We start from the raw sequence: 22,625 nt of genomic DNA, 5'->3' as shown, positions 1-22,625 counted from the left end.
AGCAGCAATAGAATGTAGCACTAATTGTAGGGCAAGATTTTACCGATGTTTGTGAAATGGAAGGTAACCAGGGGAGAGCCGCTATAGTGACCTCTGAAAAGCCTTCTTCTATTTGTACCCATGGCGTCACCGAAGTGTGCCTGCACCAATCTAGAACGCTACACATATGAGCAGACAGATGATACATTTTCATATCCGGAAGGCCCAATCCACCTAGAGAGATGATACATTTTCATATCCGGAAGGCCCAATCCACCTAGACTTTTTGGTCTACATAGGAGGGATCGCTGGAGTCTAGCTGCTTTACTGGCCCATAGGAAACCTATTTGTATGGACACTATAGATTTGATAAAGGAGCTAGGCACTTTAATGGGGAGAGTTTGAAAAAGATAGAATATGTGAGGGAGAACATTCATTTTAAGAATTTTGAATCTGCCAAACCAAGTAAAATAAAGTTTAGACCATTTTGAACAATCAACTTTAACCCCTTCATGACCTTGGGATTTTTCGTTTTTCCGTGTTCGTTTTTCACTCCCCTCCTTCCCAGAGCCATAACTTTTTTATTTTTCCATCAATTTGGCCATGTGAGGGCTTATTTTTTGCGGGACGAGTTGTACTTTTGAACGACATCATTGGTTTTAGCATGTCGTGTACTAGAAAACGGGAAAAAAATTCCAAGTGCGGTGAAATTGCAAAAAAAAGTGCAATCCCACACTTTTTTGTTTGGCTTTTTTGCTAGGTTCACTAAATGCTAAAACTGACCTGCCATTATGATTCTCCAGGTCAGTACGAGTTCATAGACACCAAACATCACTAGGTTATTTTTTATCTAAGTGGTGAAAAAAAATTCCAAACTTTGCGCCATTTTCCGATACCCGTAGCGTCTCCATTTTTCGTGATCTGGGGTCGGTTGAGGGCTTATTTTTTGCGTGCCAAGATGACGTTTTTAATAATAGCATTTCGGTGCAGATACGTTCTTTTGATCGCCCGTTATTGCATTTTAATGCAATGTCGCGGCGACCAAAAAAACGTAATTCTGCCGTTTTTAATTTTTTTCCCGCTACGCTGTTTAGCGATCAGGTTAATGCTTTTTTTTAGTTGATAGATCGGGCGATTCTGAGCGCGGCGATACCAAATATGCGTAGATTTTATATTTTTTTTTTATTGATTTATTTTGATTGGGGTGAAAGGGGGGTGATTTAAACTTTTATATTTTTTTTATTTTTTTAACATTTTTTTCAACTTTTTTTTTTTTTACTTTTGCCATGCTTCAATAGCCTCCATGGGAGGCTAGAAGCAGGCACAACGCGATCGGCTCTGCTACATAGCAGCGATCTGCTGATCGCTGCTATGTAGCAGAAATGCAGGTGTGCTGTGAGCGCCGACCACAGGGTGGCGCTCACAGCCACCGGTCATCAGTAACCATAGAGGTCTCAAGGACCTCTATGGTTACAATGGAGATGCAAGAGGAAGACCAGCAACCTGATGGCTTCATACTATCAAGGAAACTGCGGAGACTACTCTAGGGTTGCACAAGATCGATCTTCCTACAGATCGTTCATCTATCAAGTCTCCATGGCTCAACATCAAGCCTAAGGACATTTATTAAAATAAAAAAAACTTGCAGGACGTTCTATATGATCTATTTACCTGGCATTTGACCAGCATGTCAAAGAAATCGTCATCTGGCTCTCTGTTCTCAGTGGTCATCAGGTGGCCCAGGACGGAGTTACTGTGCTGTTGGCCAATTCTCAGACCAGGTAGATTGCTGAAGCTGGCCCTCTGGTCATCCAGCCTCCGACTCTGGGAGCTGGCTAGGAGGTCCAGAAACTCATCCGTGTGAGGGGATACAGCAGACGCAGATAAGGCTGCAGAGAAAAGGAATCACAAATCACTGACCAGACAGTTAAGAAGTGGAGTCTGCCCATTCCCTTTATGCTCCACTTTTGGCATTGGCTTCAAGACTGAAACAGAGTAGAACACTTCTGCTGATAGCAGCCGGCTTATAATGGGCTCTCGCTGGAGGCAAATGATTTAGCCTGTTATAGTAGGGTTAATATTTCCACAATTTGGCTTCACTGATGATCCCCGTAATCTGATTTGGGGTCAGAACAATAAAGATACAACACTTTGTTCACACTTTTTTTCTTTTCCAGTCTGAAAAAGAACCTGTCACCCCTCTCCAGGCGTTTGTAACTAAAAGAGCCACCTTATGCAGCACTAATGCTGCATTTGGACAGTTATGCTCCTTGCACCCGCCAAAATAAACACTTATAAAATGTGTCCCCTCATACCGTGAAACCGTCCCGGAGGCAGGCCTTTCCCCCCTCATTAGACGCAGCACAGCCGTCATTCATACCCCTTGGCGCTGGGCGCCACCTCCTGAGCGTTGTTTGAATCTGTCCCGGAGCCTGCGCTGTTATGTTATCCCTTGGGCATGCGCAGTTAGCGCTGCCCATCTTCTGACATCATTTGATGTCAGGCTGACTGCGCCTGTGCGGTCGCGCTGCCCGAGATCCCACCCCGCAGTGTCTTCTGATTTATTCACACTACGAGGCTGGGATTCATGGGCATGCGCTGCGCATATCTTCACCTCTCACTCCTCTCCCTCTGCCTTCTTCAGACTGTGCGGCGTCAGCTAATCCCTAAGCGCATGCCACGGCGATCAGCTGACGCCACACAGTCTGAAGAGGGCGGAGGGAGAGGAGTGAGAGGCACTGCGCATGCCCACGAATCCCAGCCCCGCAGTGTGAATAAATAAGAAGACACTGCGGGGCGGGATCTAGGGCAGCGCGGCCGCACAGGCGCAGCCAGCCTGACATAACTAAAAGAGCCGCCTTATATTAAAAGAGCACTTGCATTAGTGCTGCACAAGGTGGCTCTTTTAGTTACAGTTTAGTACCTGAGGGGGGAAGGGAGGGGGGGTTGTGACAGGTTCCCTTTAAAGAAACCTGATCCCTTGGTTAAAGGAAAAGGGGCGAAGCTTAATAGATATATTCTGTACAAATAGAAGAAATTACACCAGTGACCAGTGTGAACGGAGTCTTTGGTGGTCAGTTAGCCTCCATTATGTCAAGTCTCTTCTTACAACATCAGGTTTCTACCAATTTGGATGTGTTATTTTACCACCACTCATTAAATCAAAATATCCAATCTTTTCCTACCATTATGCTTATTTTTGTTATATCAGGAACATAAATATTGAAGGCCATCTATATGTAACAACACTATAATCACCAATTCAAGTGATGGGAGACTGCAGACAGAATCTCGGAATGCTGGAATAAATGAGACCTGTGATATACAAGTGCAATATTTCAGATAGTTTACGAGGAACGTACATTTTCTCATGGATTTGGGAGGCGTTGATGTAGCTGTGGGCACACTCAGGAGGCTTCTGCCCTGCAAACTGCACCTCTGATCATCCATTCGGTTGCTTTGAAATCGACTCAAAAGATCAAAGAATCCTTCATCTCCAATACTGTCTGGAGCGGCAGACTTCTGGAAATAAAGGATATCAGTTAGTACAACCTAAACCAGTCCATGGAACGGTGCAACATACACTGAACCCAGCAAACTGGCCTGTAAGCTGGAATTCATGTTAGACACCAATGGTTTACAGAACAACGGAAACAAGTGCAGAGGACTTTGGCCCCACCATGGAATAAGGGCTGCAGAGATGAAGAAATGTTATGTCTAATGTCTGCTGCGGAGATGTCAGCTTTTAAAGGTTAGATTCTAACTTCCACTATAACCAAGGGGGCGTTAGTAGAAAGTCTTTCTCTATCGCCTTTCATTGGGGGACACAGGAACCATGGGTGTATGCTGCTGCCACTAGGAGGCTGACACTATGCAAATAAAAAGTTAGCTCCTCCTCTGCAGTGTACACCCCACCGACAGGAAGTAGGATCTTCAGTTTAGCTTAGTGTCAGTAGGAGGTGGACACGGGTCTTTCATTAGACCCTTATCTACCTCAATGTGCGTCGTTTCCTTTCAGGTTTTTCCGGAGGGATACAGGGTCAACAGTCACACCTGTAGTCCCACTATGCGGACTATGAGTACGGCGTGTACTGCCACCCCGTATCCTCATAGATTCCTCTCCAGGACCAAGATCCTAGCACACAAGCGTGCTCAGAAGTCCGGTCCTGGCTCCGTCCCCCACCCACTCGCCCACCAGAGCCTGTCGGTCGGAGGAGACGAGGACGTCCATCAGCTCCGTGGACGTCTCATTCCTTCCAGGTTAGTACCGGCGGGGGATCTTTAGGTGAGTATTTTCCCGCCCCACCCTGTGGCTTCCCTGGATCCCAGAAATAAAAAAAAAAAAAAAAAAAATCCTATTTAGGGGGGTTTTCTGATGCGAATCGCATCTCTTTTCAGCCGCGCCACTTCCGTGGATGCGGCCTCCCTGTTCCGGCGCGGCTGCCTTTACGGACCACCGCGCCGCTTCTTGTCCAGGCACGCTATCTGCGTGGCCTTGCTCGGGGGGGGGGGACATTTCCGCCTCGGGTCCTGCAGGCTTCCTAGCCCCAGCTTCAGCGCGGTGGCTTCGGCCCTCAGTGGCTCCCCTGCTCCGGCCGCTGTTTGCGGCTGTTCATTTCTTTTCTGCGTGGTGGCTTTGCGTCGCATCGCTCTGGCCGCTGTATGCGGCCGTTCTTTTCAGCGCGGCGGCTTCCCAGCCGCCACATCGCTTCGGCCCTCTCTGGCTTCCCTGCTCCGGCCGCTGTATGCGGCCGTTCATTTCTATTCAGCGCGGCGGCTTTGCCGGCCGCCGCATCGCTCCGGGCCCACTGCAGCTGCGTCCCTCTGGCCGCTTACAGTGCTGCTCATCCTCCCTCAGCGCGGCGGCTTGCCAGACCGCCACACCGCTTGGGACCTGCGGCTGCGCTACTCCCGCCGCTGTAGGCGGCCGCTCACCATCGCCTTCTGCGGCGCACGGTTCTCCGCTGCGGCCCTTCCATGCCGGTCACCGATCGCTAATTTAGGCCCCGGCTTCTGCCTGGGCCTACTTCCGGTGCCGGACTCCGCCCCCCTTCCTTGTTCGTCGGGCGGGCTTTTCTCCCGCCCGACAATTTCACTGAGAACCGCCTTTTCTCCTCCCACCGGCGCCATCTTGGGACTCCTGAACCACGAGTCCCCTCCTCCGGAACAAGAGAGTGAGATAGTACAGTGGTAAGGTGTGCAGGCTTGCAAACAGAGAGCTGTGAGTTCGAACCCCAGCAATGAAAGTTAATTTTAAGCAACGCAGATCGATCAAGATTACGGCAGCAGGCCTTACCACCCTCCTGCCTAAGGGTCTATTTCTCGCCGGAGGTCCATACCATCTAGCCGGACAGCTTCCTCCGGATTTCGTCTGCCGTAAGTAGCTCTGCACCGCAGACTGACACTCCGCTATGTCTGTCCTGCAGCAACCCGATTGTTCCCACCGCCCAGGATCCCCCAGCCGATCCGCCCCAGAGTGATACCCATCCCAGGCTGGGCCTCCTCTCTGTCTCAATCGGTGGCCAATTTAACAGGGGTGTCTCAAACCCTGGTTTCCGTGCTGGATCGGTTACCCCTGCAGACCCCCGCAGTAGCCACCGGGTCGCAGGAAGCTCCGTCCAAGCCTTCCAAGGCTAGCTGCAAAAGGTCCAGACAGGAACGCCGGTCTGAGTCCTCTTCTCGCTCCATCTCGCCACTCGGTCCTCCTCTGCGGTCGGCGTCCTCCCGATCCTCATCCGCTGAGTCAGGCGAGGCTTCTCTGATGCGCCTTCGGAGGATAATTTGGGGCCGGATTCGAACCAAATCGCTAACATGAGGGATATGGTTCAAAGCCTCATTGGAGCGACCAATCAGACCTGTGGCATCGAAGATTCCTCTACGAAACCCGCAGATCAGGCGGTTTCGTTTAGACGGTCTAAACTACCTCCCAAGGTATTTGCTCCTCATCCTGAATTCGAGGAGCTTCTGGCCAGAGAGAGCGAATTCGACCAGACGTTCTCAAAGAGACAAGCGTCTTGGAGTCTCATATCTCTTTCCTCCGGATCTCATTGCCAACCGGAATGAGAGGCGTTAGAGAACGACCTCTCCCCCTGTGGATCCGTCGACCGCTAGACTTGCCGCCAACACAGTCCTTACGCTGTCCGGTGGGCGGCTCTGAAAGATTCCATCGATAGGATCATGGAATCCTTCGTGAAGTCGGCCTTCGAAACTGCCGCATCATCCCAATGCCCGGCTTTGGCTTCCTCATGGGTTTCGAAGTCTGTATCTGAGGGGCTAAACAACTCTGTTGGGGCATTCAAGCTGGAGCTCCGTCAGGCCGGCTGGCGGAACTTGCCACCCAGATTACTCATGCCGGGGAATAATTTGTTCCCGGGACGTCGCGTCTTCTGCCGCACGGGCGCCCAGTAATGTCGTTGCCAGCTGTCGCACTGTTTGACTCAAGAGTCATCGAAGAAGTCCCTCACTAGCCTGCCTTTTCAAGGTTCACGTCCTTTCGGTTCCAAGCTGGACCAAATTATTAAGGACGCCACTGGTGGCACCAGTCCCCTTCTCCAGACCTCACCTACTTCCCCTTAGGCGGCTACTTTGGTCTTTTCGACCTTTCTCGTAGTTTGCAGCATCAGATTCTTCTTCGCAACTGCAGAGGCCACAAGAGAAGAAGGTTTTCTTCGGCTCACTCTTCCCTGGCGTGCCCGCTACTCCTAAGGTGGATTCTCCAGGTCCAGGACTGGAAGTTCCACTTAGGCATGACCCACGACTAGACCCCAGCCCGTTTCTCAGACTGGGCAACCGTCTCCTGTTCCTCAGGGACGTCTGGGTCTCCTCAGCAGAGGTCGCATGGGCCAGGGCACCTGTTCCCTCTAGACACAAAATCTTCTTTTCACGGTCCTGGGATCGTTTTCTTCAAATCCCAACCTACGAGAGACCCCGCTCTAGTCCCGGTTTTTCTTTACTGCCATTGTTTCCCTCCTTAAATCCGGAGTAATCGTTCCCGTCCCAGAACAGGAACGGTTCACAGGCTTCTCTTCGAATCTTTTTGTACTGACAGAGAACGACAAGGGTCGTCCCAGTCCAGATCTCAATTTGCTGAACAAGAAGTTTCGTCGGAGACACTTCAGGACGATATCCCCTCGTTCAGTAATCGCTTCCATGGAGGCTCAGGAATTTCGGTTTCAGGCTCCCGAAAGTCTATCCATCTTTCCCGACATTCTAACTGTTGCGGGTGGCTCGTCAACAGGAAGAAGTTCCGTCTTGTTCAGCGCCTCGTATCTCCGGGCATGTTCTTCGACACTTGTCGGACCAGAGTCTTCCTTCCCGAAGACAAGATATCCCTCCTTTGTCAGGAAGTTCACTTGCTCCAGGGTTCTCGGCTCCCCTCCTTTCCGATGGGCCTTAAAGGCCCTAAGGAGGTTGGTTGCAACATCGGAAGCAATTTTCCCTTCGCCCGTTTCATTCAAGACTTCTTCAGCAGGCTATTCTATCACAGGGGACAGGTCTGTCTTCTCCCTGCATCGTCCGATCCGGTTTTCTCCCGGGTCAAATGGTTCCTCGACTGGTGGCCGAGGTCACTTCTCTTATCCCAGAGTAGATCCTTCTCAGCATATCCTTCCTTCCAGTTCCCTGGCAGGTGGTGACGACGGGCGCCAGCCCGCTCGGCGGAGGCGCGGGGCTTTGTCTCCTGTTCTTTCAGGGTTGTTGGTCGGCGCAGGAGTCCTCTTTGCCGATCAGTGTTCTCGAGTTCCGGATCATCTTTCCGTCTTGCCTTCACTGGGTAAGGATTCTCAGCAGCCTGCCAATTCGAACCCAGACAGACAATGACACAGCAGTGGCATACGTCTACCACCAGGGGTGGACTCGGCGTTCTCTGGCCTCGGCCGAGATTCCAGGATCCTCCTTTGGACAGAGGCAACGGTCCTGGTGAGCTCCGCAGTGCATGTCCCCGGCGTGGACATTTAGGCCGCCGACTTCCTCGGCTTCGAGGGCCTCGCGGCAGGGGAATGGTACTTCAGGAGGTTTCCCGTCGGATTGCTCTTCGATGGGGGACTCCAGAGGTGGACCTCATGGCGTCCCGATTGAACAGGAGGTCCCTCGGGTCGGCCCAGGGTCCCGTGATCCCCTCACAGTGGTGTTGACATTTTGGCCATTCCTTGGTCGCAGTTCCTGCTCCCCTATCGGTTCCCACCCCTTCCATTGCTTTCCAAGCTGTCGAAAAAGATCAAGGCGGGATGGGTGCCGGTCATTCTGATCGTCCCGGATTGACCCTGGAGGTCTTGGTTTGCAGACATCGTCTATCTTCCCGCGGACACCCCTGGTGCCTTCCAAACAGACCCGATCTGCTGTCTCAGGGTCCGATCTGCCACCCGAATTATCGGTCGCTCAGTTTAACGGCGTGGATGTGTACTCCACTGTTTTTAAGAGTGTCCGGCCTTTCGGCCCGGATGAGTCACACTATAATCCAGGCTAGGAAGCCTTCGTCTTCTTCCAGGATCTACTATTGTACCTGGAAGGCTTACTTTCGCTGATGCGAGTCCAACCGCTTTTCACCTATGTCCCTTTTCCCTGCCTTCCATTTGGTTTTCCTTCAGGCAGGACTGGATTCGGGCTTCGCTCTCAGTTCTCAAAAGGGCCAGGTTCCTGCGCTCTTCTTCCCTTTAAGAAGACTTTATCTCCTCAGCCACAGGTTAAGACTTTCCTTCAAGGAGTAGTCCACGCTGTCCCTCCGTTCAGGGCCTCTGTGGATTCATGGGATTTAAAGGTTGTGTTGGTTGTTCTTAGGGGTTCCCCCCTTTGAGCCTCTCAGGGAGTTTTCCCTGTCAGTTCTATCTCGGAAGGTGGCTTTTCTCAGGTCCATCTCTTCGATCCGCCGCGTTTTTGAGTTGACGGCCATTTCCTGCCGTCCTCCTTTCTTGATTTTTCCACCAGGATAAGGTGGTCCCAGGCCTCCGCCTTCCTTCCTTTCTCGAGGTGGTTTTCATCTTTCCACCTCAACGAGGACTTCGTTCTACCTTCCTTTTGTCCAGCTCCGACTCATCCTCTGGAGCGATCGTTGAACAGGCTGGACCTCGTCAGGGCAGTGAGGATCTCCCTGGCTAGCACGGCCGCTTTCCGAAAGATGGATTCTCTTTTCGCCATCCCTGATGGCGTGCGTAGAGGCCTGCCGGCTTCCAAGGCGACGATTGCTCACTCGATCAGAATGGCAATTTTGGAAGCTTACCGGGTCAAGCACAGAGGGCCCCCTCCTGAGATGAAGGCTCACTCTACCCGGGCAGTCGGCGCTTCCAGTGCGGTACGTCACAGGGCTTTCGCCGACGGCTTTGCAAAGCGGCAACCTGGTCTTCCATCCACACGTTTCGCCGAACTACGGCGGACTCCAGCCTGGGCAGAAGGATCCTGCAGGCGGCAGTGGTGAGTCCTCTGGCCTGATGGAAGTCTGTTTTTTCCCACCCCAGGGACTGCTTTGGGACGTCCCATGGTTCCTGTGTCCCCCAATGAAAGGCGATAGAGAAAACAGGATTTTTGGTTGCTTACCGTAAAATCTGTTTCTCGGAGCCTTCATTGGGGGACACAGCACCCTCCCAAGTTGAACAGCTCTGTTTACTGTCTACGTTTGAGTTCTTTGAACACTCTGAGTGTTTGAAGCTGTTAATCTGTGAAGCGCCATGGATTTTGTTGGCGCTATATAAAGTTTATTATTATATTATCCTTCTCTTTTACACGTTGCTTCTCCTACTGCTTTCTCACTAACTGAAGATCCTACTTCCTGTCGGTGGGGTGTACACTGCAGAGGAGGAGCTAACTTTTTATTTGCATAGTGTCAGCCTCCTAGTGGCAGCAGCATACACCCATGGTTCCTGTGTCCCCCAATGAAGGCTCCGAGAAACAGATTTTACGGTAAGCAACCAAAAATCCTGTTTTTTTTGGGGGGGGGGGAGGGGTACCTTTTTCCCTGCATGATATTGCCCAATCATAAGACAAAGAGGTCATGGGAGGAAATAAAATGACCTTCAAAAAGCTTAGGACAGGTTCTCTCTATGTGAGACATGTAATGACAGAGCCCTGCTCTCATCACTGATCTCACTGCCGTCATCAGTGCTTACAAGTGTAGGAGGGGAGTTGAGCAGAGCTGTGTGTCATGGTAGACACTAGAGATGAGCGAATATACTCGTTGCTCGAGTGATCTCCGAGTATTTGTTAGTGTTCGGAGATTTAGTTTTCATCCCGGCAGCTGAATTATTTACAGCTACTAGCCAGGTTGAGTACATGCGGGGGTTGCCTGGTTGCTAGGGAATTCCCACATGTAATCAGGCTGGCTAACAGCTGTAAATCATTCAGCTGCGGCAAAGAAAACTAAATCTCCAAACACTAACAAATACTCGGAGATCACCCAAGCGTGCTGGGGAAAACCCGAGCAACGAGTATACTTGCTCATCACTAGTAAACACCTCTTGCAGCTCTCATCTCATGGCACTGTCAGTGTGCACTTAGGGGGTGTAAAGTAGAACTGTGTGGTCAGTTGAGGGCTGCAGAGTTGTTTCTCATGGCTGATGTACTCCCTTCCCCCATCACAGCCAATGCTGGCAGTGAGTTTGGTAAGGAGAGCAGAGCTGTGTGTCACAACATGAAAAAGCCTGTTACAACCATCTCCGGTAGCAGTTTTATTTTTTACCCTGCATGATACCTCCTGCTTGTGATTTGTCGTCATCATCATACAAGGTGAAAAAAAAAGTAGACTCCTCAAAGAAGAATCTTATGCACTCTTACAATCTTAACTTTACAAGCTACTAATGTTTACTAATATGTCCGCAACACACGTGAAAAGTAAAATGTACATTTTATTCCTCTCTGCAGCCAATTGTCCAGTTTAACATGCTCTAATTGGTGATAGGTTTTTTCTTAAAATAAATTGTATTAGGGAGATGGGCATCACGAAACGTCACCATTACAAAATCCAACTAGTGAGGTTGTATCACAATGAACCTCCTTTGGGGTATAATTCTTGAACCACTGTCACTGCCCAGTGGGCAAATTGCGGACTGTTCGAATGAGCCCCACATAGCGCTACATGACCTAGGCGGTGTACCAACAATAAAGAACAAAGGTTATCAGTAACAACTGCGTTAAAGAACAAATTAGCAGAGCGGCAGTCCGTGAGCCCAGCGGCAGTCCGTGAGCCCAGCGGCAGTCCGTGAGCCCAGCGGCAGTCCGTGAGCCCAGCGGCAGTCCGTGAGCCCAGCGGCAGTCCGTGAGCCCAGCGGCAGTCCGTGAGCCCAGCGGCAGTCCGTGAGCCCAGCGGAAGTCCGTGAGCCCAGCGGCAGTCCGTGAGCCCAGCGGAAGTCCGTGAGCCCAGCGGAAGTCCGTGAGCCCAGCGGAAGTCCGTGAGCCCAGCAGCTCTGTGTTCCAGCTACATGGCCGAACCGCTGAGCTCACAGATTGGCTTCCGGCCGTGTTGTCTACATGACATCAGGTATATGACCAATGCCAGACAGCGGGGTAGTAGCCGTACCAATAGTTCCTTTAGTTTCCCAAAACTATTGCAGTGTTTGTCAGACGTCCTTTATTTAGATGCTAATGACGTGCTCAGTACACCCTGGGTGTGGCTAAGCAGGTCACTGCACCTTCCCACCTACTCGTTTTCCCATGCATCTCCGCCATCCTCTAACTCCAATAAAGTCAGAGCTCTCAATCGTGGAAGAGATGCAAAGCAAGTAGATGGGAAGGTGCACTTAACGACTGTGTGCACCAAGCACCTCATTATCATATTTGTTTCATCAGTCATTTGTGCAAACTCCCTTTAAGTAACAGATTTCTGCATCACAAAGGAGATTTGCAAATCAGGACTTGGTAACATATTTACTAGTAATTTCAATTTTAGGTGATAAACGTGGAGTTTTCACATATCAACTTTCCATACAGACTTTAAATCAAGGTGCCATCAAATGGCTATTAGCCAGAGCAGAGAGCCGCAAGAAAGAGCAGCGCCCCTCCCTTGTGGAAAAATGGGCAAACTGCGTGACACCACCCACAGTATAAGACTTCCCCCGCAGAATATGTGAGGTCAGGGGCTGGCTTGATAAAACAGCCTCTTGTTATACTGGTGTCTATGAAGACGACCACAGCACCCTAGTGACAGGGGACCTTCTGCGCCAGTGTTTATTGCTGGGTAACACTTACACCTATAGGGGCCGATTCATTCAGGTGCTTACACCAGAAATCTGAGGTCACGATATTTTTTGCGCAAAAATATTGCAACAGTTGGTGTTTACACGCCAGTCTCAGACAGGCCCACCAATTTAGGCAGGATGGCGTACATTCCTATTGGACGCGAACAGTGGGTGCCAGATGCCCCTGATTCATCTAGTGGCACACACCACTTAGGCTACTTTCACACCTGCGTGGTACGGGTCCGTCGCTAAGCGTGACGTACCGACGCACGTTGTGAAAATTGGGCACAACGTGGGCAGCGGATGCAGTTTGTCAACGCATTTGCTGCCCATTGTAAGTCCCGGGGAGGAGGGGGCAGAGTTCCGGCCGCGCATGCACGGTAGGAAATGGCGGACCCGACATACGAAAAAACGTTCCCTTGAACGTTTTTTCGTGACGACGGTCAGCCAAAACACCACGCATCCAGTGCACGACGGACGCGATGTATGGCCATATGTCACAATCCGTCGGCAGTACAAGTCTATGGGAAAAAAAACGCATCCTGCGGGCACATTTGCAGGATGCGTTTTTTTCCCAAAACGACGCATTGTGACGGAGGCCAAACGACGCAAGTGTGAAAGAGGCCTTAACGGGTCAGGAGTCTGTACTCCAGGCAAGCACTTCATTACCTAGTGTGCACTATGCCAGTCTTAAGGGAACCCGTTATGCAAAGAAACACTAGTAAGTTGCAAATACGGGGTTAACCTGCAGGTCCCACATTGTGCAGTTGCCGCACGGAGGGCCCTGACAGGCTTGGTCTTTTGAGTCACAGGGGTGGTGGCGGTTTCATCTTCCTCTCTGTAGACAGAGCAGCGGCTGTATCCTCGCCCCCCGCACTGACTATAAGCAGGCCCACCGTGTCACTGCTTTACAATGGATAGAGATGCAGTACAGCATTGAAACGAGTAGTGGATAATAAAGAACCTTCAACACCGCAGCAAGAGACGTTCTAGCAGTGCAGACAATTTGTAAATGTATGTGTGTATAGGCAGAGACTGTCACTCAAGGGCATCGGGTGGAGAGAGGCCACCAGGCATTTGTAGAGAGCGCTCCCTGACAGGTCTATGATGTATAAGCATGGCATTAAAGGGGTACACTGGGGAAATACATTATCATAATGCTCATACCTTCGCAAACGATTGGGATAACATTAACAGTGCAGTTTCCCATCCTCACAGTAGCTGTAACTATGACGCTGGAGCTGCTCCCCCTCCATTAGGGGACGTCACACATCAAATGAACAGCCGGCCCTAATATAGTGCCAGTAACAGTCCGGGCCGGCGGCTCGGTTCTCTATACTTAGAGCGGTGACTGAACCAGGGCTGACAGTCCTCATGGCTGAAACCTGAATGCTGCCGGGGGAATAAAGTTCATTTTCTCCCTGCAATGTTTGGGTAAGTGAAGGCGCTGGGCAGGTTATTAACGCTATTAACCTGCAGATGTACCCTGAATATGCAGGTTTATAGCATTTTCTCTGGTGACAGGTTTCCTTTACTACTTAAAAGAAAAAAGAAAAAAAACGTACCCGCTGTGAATTGGACATCTTCCTGTTGGCATCTGAAGAGTTGCTGGCATCTTGCAGGACTTTGGATGCGCTGTTCTTAAACTTCTTGCCCTTGAGCCTATTGACAAACATGAGCTTGGCAGACGGTTTGGATAGAAGAGGTTTCTGCTTTACCAGGATCTCACTGTTCCAGTTCTGTACCTGAAGGCAACAATTTACAGACAAATATAAACCCTGGTTATGTCCTCATGTAATAGTGGCCACAGGAATTGAGAAGATAGAGGTGGAGAAGTTTAGGTGAAGGGCTCAAAGCCAGAACACTCCTCTGATCTCCTACAGATCCCTTGTTCACAAGGTTTAGGAGCCTAGTAATAGTCCTACATCACACGTGTGACCATTTAGTTACCACTGAGTCTAGATGTTACTGGAGAAGGATATGCATACGTCAGTAATGACTAGCAGTCTGAATATCTTAGGCCTGCACAAGTTATAAACAGGTAAATATGCTGAACTGGTGTAAGTAATATCTGTATCACAGGCAGGAATAAGGAGGAGTGCAGGTAAAAAGGTTCTCCACTACTCAGACAGCCCATTTTTATGTCACCTCTGGCAGCGGTGTCAGCATTGGCTCTCCCGGGGCTTGCATGACATTATGTCACGCAATCCCTACAGCCAATCAGCGCTGGCTTCACTCTCCCCTCTTACACACGTAACTTACATCCGGAGTAGGTGAGAGCAGCCACATCTCTCATTTCCTCCGGATGTCATGATTTGCCCAAAGGAGCGGAGAGTAAAGCCAGTGCTGATTGGCTCATGCAACAACAATTACATGCAAGCCCTGGGAGAGCCAGTACGGACGCCGCTGGAATGACGCTGCCACTGTGGGCGAGTATAGGCGTTATTTTACTGGGGGAAACAAAGATTCAGAAAGGCTTGTCTATGTAGAGGACAACCCGGCCCTATGCAATCTGATGGCAAAATGACTTCTGATAGCATTTCTTTTGCTGGCCTGTAATAATATAAAGTCCATTTGAGAAGACACATAAGGGAGACATTCAGGGCGGTCACCTTATCTGGCGTTAGTTTCACGAGCTCGAGGTTCTCCATGCTGTGACGTCTGCTCAAACGTGGTCGAGCACCTGCTAAACAATGTCAGGAACATAAGATATTAGACGAACAGATCTTTCTACATTTGAAGGTCTGACGCCAGTTCCCTGCAGATCTGGGCGAGAAGCTCTGCCATTCTCTTTACTTGTGGTGAAGAAGGAAACAATACGACGCTAGGCAATATATAGAGGCACACGCCGGGGCCAGAGTCAATGTTCCCTCACTTGGAGGTGGGAAAGGCACATCGGATGCTGCTCATCTCCACAAAGGTTTGGAGAATCAGGAATTGGAAGTGTACAATCCACTTGGATCCTTGTTTCCCACAATGAGTGACATGAGGAGATTTGCAGCTCCAGGACATTAGATTTTAGCAGATTTTGCCTCTACATCGTGTTATCTTGGAGGCCAGAGTGGACATATTATTGGTGCTACCTGTGCGGTCACACAGTGGCACAAGAGGCAAGGGGGCCATGTATACCTCCAAAACAGGAGCAATATTTCATTTTTAGGAGCTCTTGGGCTGAGAAGGGTCCATACACCTTGTAGATTGTGAGCCTTCGCGGGCAGGGTCCTCATTCCTCCTGTACCAGTTGTGACTTGTATTGTTTAAGATTATTGTACTTGTTTTTATTATGTATACCCCTCCTCACATGTAAAGCGCCATGGAATAAATGGCGCTATAACAATAAATAATAATAATGATAATACATTGTTCTTGCACAGGGGCCCTTTTCTGCCTGGGGTGAAAATTTCTTTACTATTATGTATAAGTTGTAAATGAACAACGGGCAGGAATAGATAACACATAGTTTGATTTACTTACCAAGTGAACTGCTCTCTGAATCTGGCACCTCAGACAGCACTGAAGTATTGGTGCTATAACTCAGCCCCAGCACCATCTGTAGGTCCGACAGGTTCAGTTGTGCCGTCAGTTCCCCATTACGATCTCCTAACTGTGGAGACATTGAAAAATGTTTTATAGGTCACAAGTCAAGTGTTATTCTATATGGCTTTTGTATACATACATGATCACAACATTAAAGGGAAGCTGTCATAATAAAAATACAAAAGGTATAACCAGCAGTCGGAGTGATAATCTAATGCGTGCAGCTGGGTTACAATGGTGGTGGGCCTCTGAAGGTCGTGCTTTCTACTCCATGTAATGAAGCTTGTTGATAAAGCACTGTTCACACTGACATTAAGGCTTCGGTTTCTGGGACGCGTTTTGGCAACTAAATCTAATATTATAATTTCCCGTTGATTGATAGGATCAGATTCCATTTTACTACGTAGAATAAGACCACACACTAAGCTTTGCTGTCTGTCAACAATGATCGGAGCCCAGGAGAATTGGAGAACAACTGATGGAACTTACAATCAGAAAAAAATTGGATTAAAATAAAAAGGAATTAAAAATAAATAAAATAAAGTCCTTTCTTAAAATGGTGGAATGGTGAACATGTAGAAATGCCGGAAGGTATAGTAATTCCGGATGCTGGAGCGGTTTTGAGCATGTGTGTATCCATGTGTCACCATGAGAGTTCGTCTAGTTCTAGATACCACAAGTAACACATAAGCTGGACACCGTCACAGACAATACAGAGGCATCGCCGCCATGTTCTGACACACAAGCCTTTCTTACCTCTCGCGAGATATCCAGATGCCTCTCTGCAAAGTGCACAGCTTGGTCGTGGTTTCCTAAGGCAGTGTAAGCATTCCCCAAACTCCAGCATGCCCGACCCTCTCCCACCCTGCAATGCAGAGACACACATCAGAATATAGCATCTTATGTGCAACAACAACACCACCGACAGTCATTGCCTCATCTGATCGCCAATATCCAAGCCTGTATACTGTTACCACTAATCACTGATTAGTCAAGGGAAATTACTAATATGTTCACAGATTTAAAAAAACAAAAAAAAAAAAACCACCATTTATTGGTAATACCGTAATTAAAAATTTCCAAAAATAAAATCCACACAAAAATGCAACCATATCCAAAGTGATAAAAAAGGTAGGTAGTTCAAGACAAACGGGGTGTCACCCTATACTGTCCACTAACCTCGTCCCTACCTATCAGCTGAGCTGGGCACCCTCTTGATAAGAAAATGGCGCCCTGCTCACCGACAGCTCTCCCTGAAGGTCCCTATGAGAAACTATCAGAATTACTTATCAGAGAGAGTAAAGAAAACCTGTAATTATGTTATACAGGGGATGCTAAATCGCCAAACACTTATTCTGGGCAATGATCCAAACAGACTTAAATTCAGCACAAAGATCGTATTTAGCTGGTGGCGAAAAAAATATTGCACAAAGGTACACTCCCTATGGAGAATTGTATGGTATAACCCAAAAGACTGGCAACAATACATTTACACCGGTTATGCAATATTCAGTACGGTGACGGGCTGTATTAAGCTGACAATGCTGCACATGGTGTACCAAAATCATCTTGTTGCAAAGTAACAGATGTGCTGAATAAATAACACTTATAGCACTATATAGTGTGAAATCAGTATCACAAAGTGACATCTCATAATAACCACTTATGTCATGAAGATAGTGATGGCCTTATTGATAAAGTGCCAATGTCCAATAATGGGAGGATGTCTCGCCCAGTGGCAGTAATCGTCAGCCCCACCACGCAGCATGTGCAGCGACCTAAGGTTCTCATATATTCTCGGCTTTATGAACTTGCATCGTATGTGCTCCAGATGAGCCTACACGGAGGAGAGTCGAGTCTAGCATACCTTGTATATTTCCTGTGAAATATGTGGGTCCAACACCCCTGGGGCTTAAGTGGGTGAGTGTAGATCGCCCCTTTGTCTTGAACTACCTACGTTTTATCACTTTGGATATGGCCACATTTTGGGGGGAATTTTTGCATTTTTTCATTGATGCCATTACTTTTACCACTAATAAGAGAGCGGCCTTAGGAAACCCTACAGCCCTCTTCTCATTCCCTGACCATGTTGTAGAGCAGATGTGGGTCATTGTAATATTTACTTTTCACCCACATTTCTTCAGATAGCTGGAATCTAAATATACAGTCCCTGGGTTATAAAATAGATAGGTTCTGTAGTTTGGTTTGGAAGTTGAGTTTCTATGCCAGTCGGAAAAGGTACAGGGCCGGCAAATGGTATACAATCTACTCATCACTCACCTTCTCCAGCGCTCACTCCTCGTCTTTCCGCCGTCGCATGACGCATCTACACCTTCTTCACTACTGACCAAGGCTTCTGGCTACATCCAGGTCTCGGAGATCACGGTGCATCATAAGATCACGGTGCAAATCTTAACGTCATGAATTTAAAGCACAGTAACCTCCAAGGCCTGGCCAACCGTGAAGAGGCCGGGGATGTGGCGTGCAGAGGTGGAGACAAGAGGACTGGACGGTGGAGCAATGATGCGGGCATTAGTTGCTTTTATTTTTACATCTTATGTCCATAACAGAGTTGCACATGAGTCAGATTTTCATAACTTGAGGACTAGAAACTTTTTGATAATTCAGTGGTCCCCAATGTAATTTTATCTTGACTTTGATCATTATAATGGTTAAGGTACATTTACACTAAAAGATTATCGTGAAGGAGAGTTCCTAGAAACGCTAAAAAGATTTACTTTCATGTAAAGAGGCTGCGGCTCACATGTCCTAATTGTATAATAAGGTAACTGATGTCAATTTTGTTTTATCTGTATCTGCTTAAAAAAATAATTTGATAAAAAGAACATGATGCTACTGGTCACCAAATGAACCAGCAAAATGCTTATTCATTGGGGGAAATTATTTTAAGCTTGGCTAAAAACAGTATTTAGGGGCGCATGCTCTGGTGTAAACAGGGCCTGTGGTGCAGAGAGCAATGGCAGCCTGGGTCACTGAACCTTCTATTACAGAGCGGTCTGCCTGTGTAATCAGGCCGATCAGTCCATGCCACTCATTCCTATACATGAAACAGCATTTCAAAGAATACATCATTATAAAGTGTCATTTATTTGTTCCAGATCCTAATAAAACACTTTGTCAGACACACATGTGCTACCACTGTGTTGTATTTGACCCGATGACTAATAGACCTTAGTGAAAGAGCTTGTTGTGCAGAGCGGAGCCGCCCACACACAGCGGCCCCAATAACCCACTGTGACACACTGCGCTACACAAGTTACAAAGAAATATGTATTCAAGCTGAGACCTGTCATTAAGCTCCTTGGCGATGACGAGATGCTTCAGATGGTAATCAATGGCCTTTTCATAGTCCTGAAGTAGCGTGTAGGTGTTACCCAGGCTATAGCAGCTCTGCGCCTCCACTGCCCGGTCCTTCAGTTGCCGCGCCAGCTGTAGGGTCCGCCTGCAGAAAACAACACACATTACTCAGGACGGTGCAGAAAGTGGTTTCTTAAAGGCTGGGTTTTCTTGTCATTTCATAGTGTACAGTCAGAGGTTAAACCGATCCAGGACATTATTCAGGCTTTTTATTTGTGAAGGGGGCTGGCTGACTGCTCATTCAAGCCATCATTTTGCCATCTTCTCCATCAATGTATCCACTGTGACAAGCAAGGGGGCTGGCTACTAACAACAGCTCGGACCAGATGCAGATACAGGGAACTCTCCCCCTCAGAAGAGTCAGACCCCGACCTGTAGTCACACACGAAGGAACTTGCAGAGGTGCTGTATGCATACATATAAATGGGGGTTTGTCTGGAGCACCGTCATTCACGTATTCATTATTAATCCATGTAGCAGAGAAGAAAACATCTACACACGGTCAATAATTATAGACTGTTAAATCTATGTACAATAAAAAGTTATAGTGTGATATCATGTTAGCCAGAAAAATCAAATTAAAATTTTTTTATTCCCTAAAAAGATAAAAGTATTCTATGAGTGATACTTTTATTAGCAAACCACAAAAATCATATTTTCAAGCTTTCAGAGGCCAAAGAAGGAGCAGCTGCGCAGAGAAGGCGCCACGGAGAGGAGCCGCGCGAAGAGAAGGAGCCGCCACGCAGAGAAGGAGCCGCCACACTCTGAAAGCTTACATATACATTTTTTTCTGGTTATGATAAGCTATTGTTGGGTTTTTGATGCTGCAGAATTTGGTATTTGGCTTTGATTAACTTTTACTGATATGCATGGGTGAGGATTAACCCCTTTCTGACATCGGACGTACTATCCCGTCCATGTGGGGTGGGCCCCTATGACCATGGACGGGATAGTACGTCCAGCGCGATCGGCGGCGCTCACGGGGGGAAGCGCGGCTGATCGCGGCCGGGTGTCAGCTGCCTATCGCAGCTGACATCCGGCACTATGTGCCAGGAGCGGTCACGGACCGCCCCCGGCACATTAACCCCTGGCATACCGCGATCAAAGATGATCACGATGTGCCGGCGGTGCAGGGAAGCACCGCGCAGGGAGGGGGCTCCCTGCGGGCTTCCCTGAGCCCCCCGCAGCAACGCGATGTGATCGCGTTGCTGCGAGGGTCTTACCTCCCTGCTCCCTCCAGCCCCAGATCCAAGATGGCCGCGGATCCGGGTCCTGCAGGGAGGGAGGTGGCTTCACAGAGCCTGCTCAGAGCAGGCACTGTGAAGCCTGCAGCGCTGCATGTCAGATCAGTGATCTGACAGAGTGCTGTGCAAACTGTCAGATCACTGATCTGTGATGTCCCCCCCTGGGACAAAGTAAAAAAGTTAAAAAAAAAATTTCAAATGTGTAAAAAAAAATAAAAAAAAATATTCCAAAATAATGAAAAAAAAAAAAAAATATTATTCCCATAAATACATTTCTTTATCTAAATAAAAAAAAAAAAAACAATAAAAGTACACATATTTAGTATCGCCGCGTCCGTAACGGCCCGACCTATAAAACTGGCCCACTAGTTAACCCCTTCAGTAAACACCGTAAGAAAAAAAAAAAAAACGAGGCAAAAAACAACGCTTTATTATCATACTGCCGAACAAAAAGTGGAATAACACGCGATCAAAAAGACAGATATAAATAACCATGGTACCGCTGAAAACGTCATCTTGTCCCGCAAAAAACGAGCTGCCATACAGCATCATCAGCAAAAAAATAAAAAAGTTATAGTCCTGAGAATAAAGCGATGCCAAAATAATTATTTTTTCTATAAAATAGTTTTTATCGTATAAAAGCGCCAAAACATAAAAAAATGATATAAATGAGGTGTCGCTGTAATCGTACTGACCCGAAGAATAAAACTGCTTTATCAATTTTACCAAACGCGGAACGGTATAAACGCCTCCCCCAAAAGAAATTCATGAATAGCTGGCTTTTGGTCATTCTGCCTCACAAAAATCAGAATAAAAAGCGATCAAAAAATGTCACGTGCCCGAAAATGTTGCCAATAAAAACGACAACTCGTCCCGCAAAAAACAAGACCTCACATGACTCGGTGGACCAAAATATAGAAAAATTATAGCTCTCAAAATGTGGTAACGCAAAAAATATTTTTTGCAATAAACAGCGTCTTTCAGTGTGTGACGGCTGCCAATCATAAAAATCCGCTAAAAAACCCGCTATAAAAGTAAATCAAACCCCCCTTCATCACCCCCTTAGTTAGGGAAAAATTAAAAAAATGTATTTACTTCCATTTTCCCATTAGGGCTAGGGTTAGAGTTAGGGCTAGGGTTAGGGCTAGGGTTAGGATTAGGGTTAGGGCTACAGTTTGGGTTGGGGCTAAAGTTACAGTTAGGGTTTAGATTACATTTACGGTTGGGAATAGGGTTGGGATTAGGGTTAGGGGTGTGTCTGGGTTAGAGGTGTGGTTAGGGTTACTGTTGGGATTAGGGTTAGGGATGTGTTTGGATTAGGGTTTCAGTTATAATTGTGCCTAAACAGTGGAAACCCCACATCAGGGGCTCTCCAAACGCGACATGGCGTCCGATCTCAATTCCAGCCAATTCTGCGTTGAAAAAGTAAAACAGTGCTTCTTCCCTTCCGAGCTCTCCCGTGTGCCCAAACAGGGGTTTACCCCAACATATGGGGTATCAGCGTACTCAGGACAAATAGGACAACAACTTTTGGGGTCCAATTTCTCCTGTTACCCTTGGAAAATACAAAACTCGGGGCTAAAACATATTTTTTGTGGGGAAAAAAAAGATTTTTTATTTTCACGGCTCTGCGTTATAAACTGTAGTGAAACACTTGGGGGTTCAAAGTTCTCACAACATATCTAGATTAGTTCCCTGGGGGGTCTAGTTTCCAATATGGGGTCACTTGTGGGGGGTTTCTACTGTTTAGGTACATTAGGGGTTCTGCAAACGCAATGTGACGTCTGCAGACCATTCCATCTAAGTCTGCATTCCAAATGGCGCTCCTTCCCTTCCGAGCTCTGCCATGCGCTCAAACGGTGGTTTCCCCCAACATACGGGGTATCAGCGTACTCAGGACAAATTGGACAACAACTTTTGGGGTCGAATTTCTCCTCTTACCCTCGGGAAAATACAAAACTGGGGGCTAAAAAATAATTTTGGGGGGAAAGATTTTTTTTTTTAATTTTCACGGCTCTGCGTTACAAACTGTAGTGAAACACTTGGGGGTTCAAAGCTATCACAACACATCTAGATGAGTTCCTTAGGGGGTCTAGTTTCCAAAATGGTGTCACTTGTGGGAGGTTTCTACTGTTTAGGTACATTAGGGGCTCTGCAAATGCAATGTGACACCTGCAGACCATTCCATCTAAGTCCTCATTCCAAATGGAGCTCCTTCCCTTCCGAGCCCTCCCATGCGCCCAAACAGTGGTTCCCCCCCACATATGGGGTATCAGCGCACTCAGGACAAATTGGACAACAAATTGTGGGGTCGAATTTCTCCTGT

At 48.0% G+C, this 22,625-nt stretch overlaps 1 protein-coding gene across 5 annotated transcripts in view; it reads right to left on the bottom strand.

The window, feature by feature from the left end:
• GPSM2 (G protein signaling modulator 2) overlaps positions 1 to 22,625 on the bottom strand; it is a 58,887-nt gene that overhangs the window by 5,267 nt on the left and 30,995 nt on the right. For 4 of the 5 annotated variants that reach the window (XM_069737318.1, XM_069737320.1, XM_069737319.1 and 1 more), the window contains 7 exons: positions 18,985 to 19,140; positions 16,434 to 16,542; positions 15,615 to 15,744; positions 14,753 to 14,826; positions 13,706 to 13,885; positions 3,342 to 3,501; positions 1,651 to 1,868 (listed from right to left, as the gene is read on the bottom strand). In XM_069737318.1, coding sequence (XP_069593419.1) covers positions 1,651 to 1,868; positions 3,342 to 3,501; positions 13,706 to 13,885; positions 14,753 to 14,826; positions 15,615 to 15,744; positions 16,434 to 16,542; positions 18,985 to 19,140 — 1,027 coding nt within the window. The remainder of the gene's footprint in view (positions 1 to 1,650; positions 1,869 to 3,341; positions 3,502 to 13,705; positions 13,886 to 14,752; positions 14,827 to 15,614; positions 15,745 to 16,433; positions 16,543 to 18,984; positions 19,141 to 22,625) is intronic. The other variant, XM_069737321.1, reaches the window with a different exon arrangement.

The sequence above is a fragment of the Ranitomeya imitator genome, chromosome 8 (assembly GCF_032444005.1).
Source record: "Ranitomeya imitator isolate aRanImi1 chromosome 8, aRanImi1.pri, whole genome shotgun sequence".
Classification (NCBI taxonomy): domain Eukaryota; kingdom Metazoa; phylum Chordata; class Amphibia; order Anura; family Dendrobatidae; genus Ranitomeya; species Ranitomeya imitator.
Note: the sequence above shows the minus strand (reverse complement) of the source record. Positions and strands in the feature narration are given on the sequence as shown.